The sequence below is a fragment of the Ctenopharyngodon idella genome, chromosome 2, assembly GCF_019924925.1.
Source record: "Ctenopharyngodon idella isolate HZGC_01 chromosome 2, HZGC01, whole genome shotgun sequence".
Lineage (NCBI taxonomy): Eukaryota > Metazoa > Chordata > Actinopteri > Cypriniformes > Xenocyprididae > Ctenopharyngodon > Ctenopharyngodon idella.
In genome coordinates, this window is record NC_067221.1 from 11,136,783 (window position 1) to 11,152,679 (window position 15,897).

At 38.2% G+C, this 15,897-nt stretch overlaps 2 protein-coding genes across 7 annotated transcripts in view; both read left to right on the forward strand.

Moving 5' to 3' along the window:
• The window catches only part of rgs20 (regulator of G protein signaling 20), a 192,292-nt gene that overhangs the window by 121,581 nt on the left and 54,814 nt on the right, over positions 1 to 15,897 (forward strand). The window lies entirely within an intron of this gene.
• The window catches only part of ctnnd2b (catenin (cadherin-associated protein), delta 2b), a 91,706-nt gene that overhangs the window by 71,330 nt on the left and 4,479 nt on the right, over positions 1 to 15,897 (forward strand). For 4 of the 6 annotated variants that reach the window (XM_051883148.1, XM_051883150.1, XM_051883154.1 and 1 more), the window contains 10 exons: positions 1,932 to 2,115; positions 4,898 to 5,015; positions 7,170 to 7,355; positions 9,049 to 9,243; positions 9,726 to 9,876; positions 10,706 to 10,925; positions 11,863 to 11,947; positions 12,576 to 12,702; positions 14,686 to 14,817; positions 15,151 to 15,227. In XM_051883148.1, the coding sequence (XP_051739108.1) occupies positions 1,932 to 2,115; positions 4,898 to 5,015; positions 7,170 to 7,355; positions 9,049 to 9,243; positions 9,726 to 9,876; positions 10,706 to 10,925; positions 11,863 to 11,947; positions 12,576 to 12,702; positions 14,686 to 14,817; positions 15,151 to 15,227 (1,475 nt within the window). The remainder of the gene's footprint in view (positions 1 to 1,931; positions 2,116 to 4,897; positions 5,016 to 7,169; positions 7,356 to 9,048; positions 9,244 to 9,725; positions 9,877 to 10,705; positions 10,926 to 11,862; positions 11,948 to 12,575; positions 12,703 to 14,685; positions 14,818 to 15,150; positions 15,228 to 15,897) is intronic. The other 2 variants (XM_051883149.1, XM_051883151.1) reach the window with 1 other exon arrangement.

Sequence of the window (15,897 nt, forward strand, 5' to 3'; positions counted from 1 at the left end):
GCTTGTGTGTTAGCATCTAGATAAATTAGTTACATTAAAATTCATTAAATGGCATTGTTACTTAATGTATAGATGCACACTGCCATTTGGCATACTGTTTTTTTTCTTTTAGTTGACTATTTTGGGCGGATAGTATGTGAATGAGGACACAACCATGGTGTAGTTGCATGTCAATATCTAGCAGATATTCCTTGGTGTTTGTAATAAGCTCTTATGTTACAACATTTTGGAACAAACATACACTACCGTTAAAATGTTTTAGGTCGATAAGATTTTTTTTTTTTTAAAGCTGCAGTACGCAACTTTTTTTGGTTAAAAATTATCCAAAAATCAATTTTTTAGCAAGTACATAACCAGCCAGTGTCAAAACTATCTCCTTACCTTAGCCCGATTCACAACAGTAAGCTTGTAATAATGATTTATAATAAAATTGGTACTGGTGGGTTTCCGTGGGAAATTCGAGCATGCGGCCGTTCGTCTTTGTGTCATTATGTCACGTCTGTAAACAGAAAGGAAGGAATCCCTGCTAGTAGACTATATCATGTGAGGATGCTGCTGGTATCAGATCATTTATAGCCTTTTCTCATAGCAGCTAGAAATAATTAAACTTATCATTTTGATGGCGGATTGTAATCCAGAAATGTCCAAATGACAATCATCAGTGACAACTGGAGATTGACCCGTAATCAAAAGCAAAAGACTTCAGACTGCAGAGTGGCTACAGAAATTGAAATCTAAAGGTAACACTAACACACTAAATACATAGTCATGTTCTTAACATTAACAATTTGAGAACAAAGTATAGCAATAATAATAATTTGCACGGTTTGATGTAATATGAGCTAAGCGATCGTTAGATTTAATCACCATTGGCAGCGCGATTGTAGGCCTACAATTTTTTTTTCAAAAAAGCTTTTTTTCTCAGTTGGTCAGAATATAAGTGTCAGATTTGTTACTGATTTGTTCAGATGACATTTTCCGGTGAAAATTCTTAATTTTGGTCATACTTCCAAGACGTAGAATCTGTGATTTCGAAGTACAGTATCCACACCGATGTGGTGACTGACAGCAAACATCAGATTTATAACTGCAATTGCAGGTTTCAAACAGAGATGGCGATAAAGAGGCAAAACTTACGGACAGCAGCTTTAAATGTTAATGCTCACCAAGGCTGCATTTATTTGATCAAAAAAACAGTCAAATGATTTGAAATAGTTTTTAATATTGTTACAATTTAAAATAACTATTTTCTATTTTAATATATTTTAAAGTGTAATTTATTCCTGTGATGGCAAAGCTGATTTTTTTACTCAGTCTTCAGTGTCACATGATCCTGCAGAAGTCATTCTAATATGCTGATTTGGTGCTCAAGAAACATTTCTTATTATTATAACTGGAAGACTGGAAGTCTGTGATATTTAACAAACAACATAAGGTACAATTAGCTGGGACAAAGTTCTATACCCTATCAGCAGGGAGGAGGAATGTGCAAAAGTGCTCCCTTGTACACTGAATCAAAGCAGTAGGGTTCTCATGAAAGAGATAAAATGTTTATAACATTCTTTTTGGACAAATAGTATGCAAAATGAGACACAGTTTAGCCATACTCTACATTCTAGCAGTTCACAGTTCAGTCTTGATTGTGATGTGGCTTGGACCACACAATCTAACGTTCATACTAACAAGAGCTGATGAGGACACTAGTGAAACTTTGGAAATGATTTCACTTGAGGGCTCTTGACCAAGACCTCATGTAATATTCAAAGCTGCAATCAGTGCTTTTAATTATATATATATATATATATATATTATGCATAACAAAAACTCAAGGTGACGAAGGGAAATTGTAATCTGTGTTTAAATATAGTCTGTGTGTTCTTCACCATTGGATGAGACGTTTTTTGGTTCATAGATGATGTTCTTGTATACAGGTGTGCTGTGGAACTTGTCTTCATGTGATGCTCTGAAGATGCCCATAATTCAGGATGCTCTGGCAGTGCTGACCAACACGGTCATTATTCCTCACTCGGGCTGGGACACCTCACCCCACCAGGACGACCGCAAACTGCACCTGCATTCCTCACAGGTGCTCCGCAATGCTACCGGGTGCCTCAGGTACAGCTCCTAATTAATGTCAATCCAAGTATTTATTCAACATCTATTGTTTTTCATTTATTTACAGGCACAGCATCATTTTAAGTTTCTATTTTTGCTCTTAAGAGGCTTAATCTTCACTTAGAAGCAATTCATTGTTTTATTAGGTGATTATTCAAGTAAGAATTATGCAAATATTATGTTAATGCCTCAGAATTTCCGTCTTTCAAAATGACATGATATGATGAATTTGTGTGCCTTCAGAAGTGTCACAGTATATTGGGGTCTCAGTGGGCAAAAGTACACAGCTGGATAATGGCTCTGTGCTTCTGTGTGTCAACCAAACACGCTTGCGAATTAGCTTTGAGGCTTTTCTAGGAGCCCTTCAACTGATAACTTAAGTTAATTGATTTGAATAAATAGATTCAGTTGAATTTGATGAATTTGGCTGGTCTCAGACTGTGCATAAAACCATTTTGTGATGGAGCTCGTTCTGCCACTTCAGTAGGATTATATTCTGGCCAGGATTGGTCTGATTCAACAATAGGATTTTGTCCACTGTGACTGTGGACCTGGTGGCATGCCAAAACCTTCTTCGTGTCCAATTCTCTTTTGCCCCCCCAAAGCAATTACATTTCCTATTCTTGTATATATTCTATTTGTATATAGCTTGATAACTAACCGGTTAGCCTGCATATACTCTACATAATTAAGCAAAAGTCTAACAAAAAGCCATTTGATGAACCAGAACAAAATATGGTCAGGATGTGACAGGTTTTTTAATGATGTTTTAAAAACAACGACTCCTTAGAGTCCAAAGGGGTAGGATTTGGATGGGGGGTAGGATTTGGCACAACACGTTTGGCATAGTGTCAAATGTTTATGTATCTGGCTAGTGGTTTAAAAAGCCTGTCAAGTCTGTCAATATGTTTGACTGCTGTGTGTTGTCATTTTTATCTATGTGATGAATGTGATGATCACATTATTTGCACACGTTTAGCCTTTTCCATCGTAATGCTGTTGGTATTGTGTCATCTTAATATCATATTTTCCAGTTGCTTTCTATTTTTTGCTTACTAAATGGAAAGGTGCATTTTGATATCACTTAAGCTATTAGGATCTCACTGAAAAACATCAGATACTTTCGGAGCCCAGAAACTTTTCACTTTAAAACTCAACTTGACATTAACACTTTACATTTATAGCACATACTATATGCACATACTTAACTCTCTCCCGCTGCACATCAGTGTTCAGGTCTGAAGCAGCAGGATTGTAGAAAGTGCTGAGTCACTCTTGGATTGCTGGACTAAGCTCCCTACGCCCAGCGTGATAATTAATCCTCTTCATGGATGGCTGAGGAACTAGAAGTCTGATTGAATATTTAATGGTTGGACACAGTTGCCACACCACCTGCAGCTGCCTGAGACACACAGATCTCTTAGAAGCTTCTTGGAGAGAGAGAGAGAGAGGACAGGATGTGGTCTTTGATTCCTCACAAGCACCTTTGAATAAGACCCTGCTCAGATCAGACTTCCTGATTCAGGTCTCCTGAGGCTCCAGCTCTTGGGATTCTAGGCTTGTTGCTTTGAGGCATGTTGCTGGTGATTCATAAAGCTGATAAAGCTGATTTGTGAAATTTTTCTTCATTAAGAATTTTTCTTCTTCGCCAGACCTATAATGCCCATTTAACAAGATGTAATATAAGTTTCTGGTGTCCCCAGAATGTCTCTGTGAAGTTTCAGCTCAAAGTATCCCACAGATCATTTATTATAGCATGTCAAATTTGCCCGTTTGGGTGTGAGCAAAAACAAGTTGTTTTTGTGTGTCCCTTTAAATGCAAATGAGCTGCTGCTCCCGGCCCGCTTTCCAAAAGAGGGCGGAGCTTTAACAGCTTGTGCTTCGGTTGCTCAACAACAACAAAACTGTAGAATCTCACGCAGCCAAAATGACGATTATCAGTGTTCAGCCTTACATTGTTCAAGCTGGAGTCGGACACTGATGGAGAGACTCGGGAAGAACTTTTAGAATGCATCTGGACGTTTCTGAATGGTTAGTGGATAAATTTACGTAGTTGTTGTGGAGTTGATTCAACTCATCGACTAGCATGTGCCGTCATATTAATCTTTTGTGCAAATCCAGCGTTGAATTGACCCTCGTTTGTGAAGCAGTCTGACATAAAATGATGGCATGGTAACAACACTCTACTACAACTCTTCCTCTTCTCTAAAGCAGCCCAACATGGCCTCACCCCCTTTGTTGCGTGTTCCCGGGGGTGGGGTTATGTAAATTGTAGGGCTAATGATCTGATTGTAGGGTTAATGATCTCATGATCACTAATATGAGAAGAAGCTCATTGTAGTCCCTACCAGCCGTTTGTTGTAGTCCATAAAAAGCAAATTCTTTAAAAGAAAATATCTATCTCTGCATTGAACTTTGAGCGTTGTAACTTTGCAGATGTTGTTTATGCTCAAACAGCAACATTACACACTAACTAAAGTTAAAAAAAAAGTGAAATCATAATCAACCACCCCTTTAAAATACCTTCTCCTATCGCAGAGTTGACTTTTCAGAGAGTATTAAAACACTGCTTTCCAAATATTGTTCTGTGTGAAAAAAACTTGAGGGGAAAAGTGAATTACTACTCATTTCCATGAAAAGCTTATTGATGTCGAAGACCATCTGCCCTTTGGTTGGTTTAGTATTGACTTGAAGCTCAGAACTGCCAAAACGTAATCAATGGTGTCGATAATACAACATTTGTGACATTGTATGCATGTGTGCGTTCTTGTGTTCTCTACAGGAATGTGAGTTCAGCCGGAGAAGAGGCCCGCCGAAGGATGAGAGAGTGTGAGGGTCTGACTGATGCGCTGCTCTATGTCATCCAGACAGCCCTGGGCACTAGTGAGATCGACAGCAAGGTTTGACCTTTCCCTCCCCTGCCTTTCTACCAAAGTTTTATGCATTCAGCGGAGCACCACAGAGAGTTCTAGCAGGATAATTGTGCGGTTTTTGCTCCCCAACCATTTTCAACACAGCACCAGAGTACTTCTTCACTGTTAAATGTTTGATGAGACTGAAAACACAATGCAGAATATGCAAAAACTCCCTGTCTAGACCAGCTTAGTCTCAGACGGCATGCCCACGGACCACCCACAGTATATTCACTCACCATCTAATGAATATTGTTTATAAAACTAGAAATAACTTTCCTGATCTGGGGTGCGTTTCCCAAAAGCATTGTTAGTCAACTATGATTGCAAGTGACCAACATAGTTCAGCGATTATGTGTTTCCCAAAACCATAGTTCCAACAAACATTCACAAACAACATTGCAAAGTTTTGTGGTTGGAACAGCTCTCGACCTGTGGTTTGAAGCATAGTTTCTTGTTAGTATGACACATTTATGATTGATTGACTTTCCGCAGCTTCCAGAAGTGATTGCACATAGGGTTTTTTTTTATCAGTCTGGAAACACAGATTAAAGAGTTAGTTCACCCCAAAGTGAAAACTCTGTCATTAATTACTCACCCTCATGCCGTTCCAAGACCTTCGTTCATCTTCGGAACACAAATTAAGATGTTTCTGATGAAATCCGAGGGTTTCTGAACCATACACAGGCAGCAACGTCATTGCACCTTTCAAGGCCCAGAAAGGTAGTAAAGACATCGTTAAAATAGTTCATGTGACTACAGTGATTCAACCTTAATGTTATGAAGCGACAAGAATACTTTTTGTACGCAAAAACAAAACAAAAATAACAACTTTATTAACGACTTTATTCAACAATTTCATTTTTGGGTGAACTAACCCTTTAACAAGGCACTGGGTTGATACAATGAAGCTTTTGAGTGTGAAATAATTAGATTTGCCAGTTTTACAAGTTAATGGCATTGAATCTTTGAACAAAATTCAGTTGAATCATGAATTCAGTTTTGAGTTTTAAGGCACTTAGTAGCAAGTTAACTAGACCTCTAGTTAACGGAGCAGAACTTTATATTCACAGTTTATGTGTGTGATAAAGGGTGTACTTTTTCCTTTTGGATAGGCAGGAATTCTGATCACAACGTGTATACACATTTTTCTGATGTTTTCTATACAGTTATTCATTGAGACTGCAGGACGCATATGTAAAGAAGTTTACATGCTGTTTAATGTTATTTAATATTTTTGTGGTATAATATTTCAGAGAAACCCACCCTTAAATGGCATGTAAAACAAAACGAACAACAGTTGGCTTCTATACACATTGATCAGTGGGTCTTCCATGATGATTTAACTACATCACTACAATGGTCAAGCAGGTTTACCTGTAGAAATAAATGTTTGCTTGTGCGGGTTACAGACTAGCATTACCCACCTAAATCTAGTTAAAACCATCTCGGATGCTTTGAAACAGGTCCAAACCAGTAGTTTTTTATTTTTCCAGCAGGGACAATAGACATTGTATCAGACAGACACTTTAGGTTTTGTTTTGGCTCCTCTAATTGCTTTTACCACCAACAATGTTGTACAAAACAACTGCTCTTCATAGCTGCAGTTGCTGTTAAGAGAGGTTTATGGTAATTACACAGATAAAGTAATGCTGCGACACACCTCTCTATAGTGAGTCCATGTTTTGTTTGATTTTCGAGGGGTCTCTGTTACTGGCATAATACTTTGTGAGAACAAGTTTGAATGAGGGAAAAAAGAGCGTCACACTTTAATCCCTCTGAAAGCATTTACAAGATCAAAGTCGTCCTCTTTGTTTTTCCTGCCTCACTGCTCATCACAATAGGATTAGTTCTCCAGCTCTCCACTGGAGTCCGTCCAGAAGACTAATCTAACAAGAGACTATTAAGAGTTCAGAGCACAATAATGCACAGCCTTCACAAAGAGGACAGATTGTCTTGCAAATAGAAAAAGACATTTCGATATTTACTGTGTCAAGTAAAGTCAAACTTCTGGAGGTGTGTTACGGTGAATTCCAAAACAGAAGTCTCCCATTTGCAGGCGTTTCCATGTTTTGCAATTTTCGTAATCTGTAAACATTCTTTTTCCCCCACTCTTTGCGCATCAAATGTGCCCCCTTCTAGACCATCGAGAACTGCGTGTGCATCCTGCGGAACCTGTCGTACAGGTTGGCGGCAGAGACGTCTCAGGGGCAGCAGATGGGATCGGAGGAACTGGACGGGGTTCTGTGCACCGATGCCAGCGGGAAGGATGCGGAGAGCTCCGGCTGCTGGGGCAAGAAGAAAAAGAAAAAGAAGAGCCACGATCAGGTGGGCCGGGGGTTTTTATCCCTGCAGCTGCTGGCAATTAGCATCACTTAGCAGCATTCGCGTACGGGTCGCCTGCGTCGACACTCGTCCTCCTCCAGTGGATAATTACGTATTTTCCAGGCTGATTTCATTTAGTTTCTGAAAACAGATGAAGATAGGGGCATCGGGAGTGTTTGTTCAGCATTTGCATGGGATGAATAGTGAGGTAAAAGGTGGCATTACTTTGCATTGTGGCTTTTAAATAACTAAATTGTCTGTGAGTCATCAGTTCCTTTAACAACGATGCAAATGCACATCTGGCTGTGTGACAGTTTGCCCTGTCTATTCAATTACTCTGTATCCCAAACAACTAGTGAGCTTTATCTTCGAATATTCACTAAGACACCACAAAGTACAGTGTTATTTCCCTTTACCATGGCCACTTTAATTATCTTGGAAAACCTTGTAAATACTGTAGTATATGAATAATCATACGTACAATGGTATGATCATCTAATTAGCATCAGTGCACATGTCACATTGAGCTGTTGTGCTAAAGCAGGCAATATACAGTAAGTCAGTTGAGTCTGGCATATAACATTCCCCAGTCCTGTTTCCCCCTCTTCTCCCCATCATTTCCTGATGCCTCTGTTCTGTCTTTATAAATAAAAGTGGACAAAAATAAAATCGCATCTGGCACTTTCCATGATTAGGGTACAATTTGGTTTCCTATTACAATTTGGCACAAATCCCATGGCACAAACCCCTTCCATCCTCTTTTAATTTTGATTTTTTAGCCTGTCCCATCTCCTATCTAGCAATTAAAATACAACAGTTTCATAATTTTTGCTGAATTGATATTCAGTTCATTGTTGTAAAAACATACACTACTATTCAAAAGCTTGGGGTAAGATTTTTTTAAAAAGAAAGTAATACTTTTATTCAGCAAGGATGCATTAAATTGATCAAAAGTGACAGAAATATTTTGTAATGTCTTTACTATTTCAAATAAATGCCATTATTTTGAACTTTCTATTCATCGCAGAATGTGATGTATCACAGTTTGCACAAAAATGTTAAGCAGCACACATTGATTATAATAAGAAATGTTTCTTGAGCAGCAAATCAGCATATTAGAATGATTTCTGAACGATCATGTGACACTGAAGACTGAAATAAAAGCTGCTGAAAATTCAGCTTTGACATCAAAGAAATGAAGTACATTTTAAAATATTATGAAATAGAAGATATTTTAAATTATAATCATAAAAATAATCCATACGGCTCCAGGGGGTTAATAAAAGCCTTCTGAAGTGAAGCAATGTGTTTTTGTAAGAAAAGTATCCATATTTATAACTTTATAGACTATTTGGTTTGACTGAAATAAGAAAGTCATATACACCTGGGATGGCTTGAGGGTGAGTAAATTATGGGATAATTTTCATTTTTAGGTGAGCTAACTCTTTAAGAGTAAACTTTATTCAGACATGTCAAATATTGCTACAAGGTTTACATAACTGCAACTTAATTTAAAGTTGATGATCAATATTTTCTGGAGGTTGAGCACTTCCTTTCTCTGGCCATTCTTTTTTAGTCCAGGCTCTATTTTGTACCTTATTTGTGTACAGGTTTCTGTACATGATGCCTTTCTCAGTAGTACCACTTACAGATATTTTGTCTTGTGTAATGACACTCGCTCTGTCTCTGCTTTCAGTGGGATGGTGTTGGGCCTTTCCCGGACTCCAGTGACCCTCCAAAAGGACTACAGATGCTGTGGCACCCATCCATAGTGAAACCATACCTCACTCTGCTGTCTGAGTGCTCGAACCCGGACACACTGGAGGGAGCGGCTGGGGCTCTACAGAACCTGGCAGCGGGTAGCTGGAAGGTAGGCCCCACCTTAAAACCTGTGAGTAACCCTGCACCTGAAGAGCCACAAACCAACCAGACTGGCTCTGGCACACACCACCATTATAACTGACACAAATACACATTCATACTTCAGTTTGTCAAGCTCATGGAGTTCTACAAACAGCAAACTTAGGGAACATGGTGAACTTTATCAAAAACAAAGTCTCTTTTGAGAGTACACAACCAGTGTATGATAGCTGAAAGTTTCAAACGCACATCTTCAAATGGATACAATGTAAGAAAAGAGATTAATTCTCACTCAAAGTGTAGACAGTGAATCAAGTATTCTTGCAATCTTCTGTTGTCCTCATTTTCTGCTCATTTTTTACAGAAAAGGGAACAACAAACAGTAATGTGACATTACAATCCACTTTATGGCACATTACATGCAAAGCTGACACAAATCTCATTTGTTTCTGTTCAGTTGATATATTGATAATCATTTTGCGGGACCCTTTTGTCCGTTTTCTCTGCCTGTAGTGGTCGGTGTACATCCGTGCTGCGGTTCGGAAAGAGAAAGGGCTGCCCATTCTGGTGGAGTTGCTGAGAATAGACAATGACCGGGTGGTGTGTGCCGTGGCCACAGCTCTCCGAAACATGGCCCTTGATGTCAGGAACAAAGAGCTCATAGGTAGGTTCAGGACATGGAAGTGTATTTGCCTCAAGCTAACATTTTCTCTTTGACTCCAGTAGAGTCGAATGCCGCAGAGGTACGTGTAACCCTCAATTACTTGTAAGGCAGAGGCCTTTCAAGATCTGTTTCTTTTTGTGTGCAAGTGTGTGTATTTGTTATGTGTGTATCAGTGCAGCTTTTCTAGTCAGGTACTGCAGTGAGGCGAGTTGGCATTGTTTGAAAGGCTGCTCACGACACTAACAGACTATTGATCTTTTTAATAGTTTGTGTATTCTGATGGGCCCCCGTGTCTCCATGGCAACCGCTCGCACTCCTTCAGTCTGGTCTCGGCCCTGCGTGAGTTCGAAGGCATGTGAATCTCTTTTGGAATATAGGGCAAGAGGAACAGCATAAAACTGTACAAATGTCGAGACGCCGGTACTCTCGGAATACTGATCTTGTGGGTTCTTTGCGGACAAAGTTGTTGAAATCAGTGATGAAGTAGGCAAAGCTGCAAGTGCACATGGGAACATTTCTTTCATGTAACTTCAATGCATACCAGTTGAAAGCAGTTTTGTAGCGCAGGTTGTTGCTTAGAGAATTAGCTTTCCATTGGGAATGGGTATTTCGCGGTCACGTTAAGTGTAAGCGAGCTGAGGGATATCGGGCGCTTTGGCATTTCCTGTGCTGCCGTTGTTGCAGCCTTGAGGTTCAGCGCATTTAAAGTGCTTCGCAAGCCCACAGTAGAATCTGAATCCAAAAAATCTGCATCTCTGAAAAGGCCTCTGGTCGTCACACCTCCTCTCTGACTTTTCTTTTCTGTTCATCTCATCCATGCAACCTAAAGGCAAGTATGCCATGAGGGATCTGGTCCATCGGCTACCGGGGGGCAACAATAACAACAGCACCGGCACCGGCGGCAGCAAGAGCATGTCCGATGACACCATTACAGCGATCTGCTGCGCTCTGCATGAAGTCATCACCAAGAACATGGAGAACACCAAGGCCCTTCGTGATGCCGGAGGCATTGAGAAACTCATCGGCATTGCCCGCAGCAAAGGAGACAAGTTAGTATCTTGGTGTTCTGTAAAATGATCATGATCAGTGTGTAGACAAAACCAGATTTTACCCTATTATATCCTGTAGAATTAGGCATATTTAAAGGGTTAGTTCACCCAAAAATGAAATTTCTGTCATTAAACTCACCCTCATGTTGTTTCACACCCGTAAGACCTTCCCCTGACAGCAACGTAGTATCGGCCCAGATCCAGCCCACATCTGGTCCGTGTGTAATCCACATGTACCAGATGTGGGCTGGATCTGGGCCACACTATGTTGCTGTCTGGGTTGTTTATCTTCGGAACACAAATTAAGATATTTTTGATGAAATCCGAGAGGTATATGACTCGTCCATAGACAACGATATAATCAACACTTTCAAGGTCCAGAACGGTAGTAAAGACATCGTTAAAATAGTCCACGTGACTGCAGTGGATCAACCTTAATTTTATGAAGCGACGAGAATACATTTTTCTGCGCAAAAACAAAGCAAAAATAACGACTGTATTCAACAATATCTTCTTTTCTGAATGATATTTAGAGAGATAAACCTATTCATCTCCTCAGCATTTACTGTAGATGTTATTGTATTTATCATTCCCATTAGAGTTTTGGTACGTTTGAATACAACATCATTAAAGAAATTTATGCACAAGTTGAGCTGAACTCGAATACATTTTTACTGAGATATTTATAATCTATCCAGCAGATGCTGTTTGTTTATATTGCTGAGAATGTACTTTCTATAAAGTTTATTTATTGTAATACATGTTTATATTGCTGAGAATGTACTTTCTATAAAGTTTCTTTATTGTAATACAGGGCTTATTAAGTTAGTTTGCTCTAACTGCAAAAATAATGAAGCAATCCATTATATTAGTAGCCCAAGAAATGGATGAGAAACTGAATATTCACTAGCATTTTCTCTTCTATGTTTCCCTGCAGACACACACCGAAGGTGGTGAAAGCAGCATCTCAAGTCCTCAACAGCATGTGGCAGTACAGAGATTTGCGAAGCCTCTATAAGAAGGTAATGAATTCTGAAGACCTCTCTGTTCTCACATCTATTACATTTGCACCTACTGTATAAACTTTTGAATGGGCACCGGTGGAGAAAGAGGCTTTTTGTTGCCAAATGGTGTAGTTATAGCTTCTAGCAGCAGGAACAAACTGGCCCATTCTGACCCTTTTGATTTATCTAAATTATTTTAAAGGAATTCTATTTTGCATGAAAATCAACGGAAGCTTGTTTCCGCCACTGAATAAAAAATAAAAAAAGGTAATTGCGACTTTTTTCTCACAATTGCGAGTTTACATCTCTCAATTCTGACATTTTTTCTCACAATTGTGAGTTTTTATCTCGCAATTCTGACTTTATAACATGCAATTGTGAGTTATAAAGTCATAATTGTGAGATATAAACTCGCAATTCTGAGAAAAAAAAGTATTTTTTCCCTCAGAATTGGACTTGGAAGTCGCAAATTACATTTTTTATTTTTTATTTAGTGGCAGATACAAGCTTCCATAAAAATCTGCATTACAAATGCATGAAAATCAGTTGTGTTTTTTTTCTATCTGTGTCTGTCATATACTTATAACCAGGAGGTTTTGATGAGTGTTGTTTCAGGATGAATAGATGTTCCTCTTTTTTATGACAGGACGGCTATTCTCAGTATCACTTCATTGGCTCCTCATCTACAATTGAGAGAGACAGACAACGACCTTATTCCTCCTCTCGCACTCCATCTATCTCTCCTGTGCGGACTTCGCCCAATAATCGATCAGGTGAGAGCTGTTCCACTTTCCTCAATTTTGACAACAAGTGATATCATTGATATTTCCTTTGCACTCCATCATCAACATCTTTATCTCCTTGTCAGAAGTAGATTAGAGGAATTGAAAAGGTACTTGGGATGATCAAAAGTGGGTTGTATGAACAACTAGTTAACTAATCAGTTTGTAATAGAATGGTTTCAGATGGGCGGTGTGCATCAGAATGAAACAAAACACCAAGGTTTTGAGACACATGGAACTATTAACTAACCACAATGCTTGAGGTGCTCAAAAAAGGCATGAAATTTGTCAGAGAGCACACTAACTAAAGCATCTAAAACAAATTGACCTCACTAATCAGCTAGTCATTTGTTGGAGAATTAGTCACCTAGTCGTTCATCATGACTAATCCCAAAGTAGTACATTAACAGGACAAAAAAATGTGCCATCATATGATCAAAGAAGGAAACACAGGTGTCATGATCAGGGTACATCCTGATATTTGTCCATTTCCAACTGAAGGCAGGACAGAGAATGCAGTACTGTCTGTCAGGGCGCCATGCATATCCTAATTACACAGCGCTACAGAAGAGTCTGTTCTGCTTAATTAATACGCTTTGTTTAGCAGGCACTGTCTGTTCTCTAGTTGTTTCATATATCAAAGTTTATTTTAGTAGATTCTGCTTTTGTACTCATTTTATGTTTAATAGTGCTGCCTGTGTCATCACCAGTCTGTGAGAAGTCTTTAATTAAAATGCTCATTATGTTTATTCAAATGTAGACTAAGGGCAACCTGAATATTAAGTGCTCATAATGTCCTCACATATCATGGGACAAACAAAGAGGGGGCATATTTATTCTACTTACTGCTCGGGAGGGTGTGGTGGGGAAATATCCCAAATGAGAATCTCACACCTTTTAAATTTTGCAAGTTGTAATTCTCAGGGAACTGAAAATCAGTACATTTGCAAGTAAAATGGCCATCCAGAGGAGTAGACTGTGTACCGACTGACAAAGTCACGATGAAAAGAGCAAGAGCACAAAATCTGCCCTCAAAAGCCGATTCATTAACATCCAAATAATTAAATGATGGCACATAAGTAACTCTTTCTGATATAATGAAATGCTTTTGTTGTAAATGAATCTTTTCTTTTAATAACTGAGGACATTATTGGGTGGTTTCTTCAACTGTGGGCGCTTGTAAATCCCAAGGGTTTTATTAAGACTTAACAGATTTCATTTTACTTTTTGTTATACTGTATGAAGGTCACATTAAAACTCTGGAAACTTTATTATTATTATTATTTGATACTTTTCAAATGCATTTTATGTATAAACATTAGTTTTACCCTTGCCTGACTTTAAAACTATATGGAAAAACCATCACAAAAATACAAATTGTTACATTAAAAAAAAAACATTTCAGAATTTATTGGGTGAATTATAGCAATTTTACTGAAATTACGGCAGTTATGTTGTATTTTGTGTTGTCACATTTCCTCTGCAACAAATATATGTATTTATAATATAATTTAATGTCATTAAACTTTGATTTGTGTTTTCACTTTGAATGTTCATTAAGTTAATATAATATTTTAAGTTAATCACTTTTATAAAGTGTTGTAATGAAGTGTTACCTTCTATAAATCACATCTTGGATCACACATCCTGACAGAAAGCTCTCCTAAACACAAAAGTGACAAGAAAGGTGAAACAAATTATTGCCGAAGGAACAAGTGAGAAGCCCAGACAAAACCAATCAATTACCTGACCAATTCCATTTAGCAATTAGGAGCAGAGCACTGACACTTGTTTGCCTCAAAAGGCAACAAGAGAATTGCTTCATTACAGTAAATGAGTTTTTTATGTAAAATAAAAGATCCCTTGATGGAATGAGATCTTATTGTACTTTCAAATGTGTCAAGACACTTTCGCCTAAACAAACAGGCTGTTTTCCCCCTCACTCATTGTTGGTTGTTTTGCCATGTTTTTTAGCAAGTGCCCCCACCTCCCCTCGAGAAATGATGAGCTTGAAGGAGAGGAAGACAGACTATGAGACAACTGGAACCAATTCTGGTTACCATGGAAACAAGGGCGAGCACACCTCCAGAAAAGATGCGATGGCAGGTAAGGCCGCAGTTCGGAGTCGTCCAGCGGGAGGTTAAATCTTCCTTATAACCGCCATCAAATGACTGACAGAGTCGACAGTGATTTTCAGACAAACCATCAAGTATACCATAAACAAAGGTAGTGAATTACAGTGCTGTAATTAGTATCAGTAACAGTGTAACACTTTTATTTCACAGAAAGCATCTTGGTGTGAAGTCCTTTACTTCAACAAAAGTCATGAACTGCAATTCATATATCTGCACACCTGTTTCAGGCAGACATTTTCTGTACCTGTAGAAAAAGTCAAAGTACCAGTCCCTTGAGAATCTTTATAATTCACTGTCTTTGCAGCTCAAATCTCAAGTGGAACATCTACACTGTTCAGAGGTGCTTACATGTCTCCTGGTGATGACATCAAACATAACCAGGTGAGGTCACCACAGATCACACAGTGTTGTAATATGTAGGTCATACTGATATTTTGGTAACGCTTTACAATAAGGTCTCATTACTTAACGTTAGTTCATGTATTAACTAACAATGAGCAATACATTTGTTACCGTATTTATTCATCTTTGCTAACGTTAGTAGTAAAAATACACCTCTTCATTAAGGTTAGCTCAAGTAGTTAATTAATTCTACTCAGTACTTGAGTAAGTACAATGTAACTATGTCACCTTCAGATAAAGTGTAACCACAGCTTTTGAATTTAACGTATTAGTAAATATTTGAATTAACAATAACTAAGATTAATAAATGCTTTAGAAGTATTTTTCATTTTTAGTTCGTGTTAACTAATATGTAGTTAACTAATGTTAAGAAATGGAACCTTACTGTAATGTTTTATTGAAAAATATCTCTATATATCATTATTATTTTATTTTTGAAAGATTATAACTTCAAAATGTAAGCCTGTCAAGGATTAAAACAAAAAGTACATATACAGTGATGTGAAAAAGAAAGTACACCCTTTTGAATTCTGTTGTTTTACGTATCAGGACATAATAAAAAATCATCTGCTCTTTAGGTAAATACAACCTCAGATGAACAACAACACATGACATATTACACCGTGTCATTATTTATTTAACAAAAAAA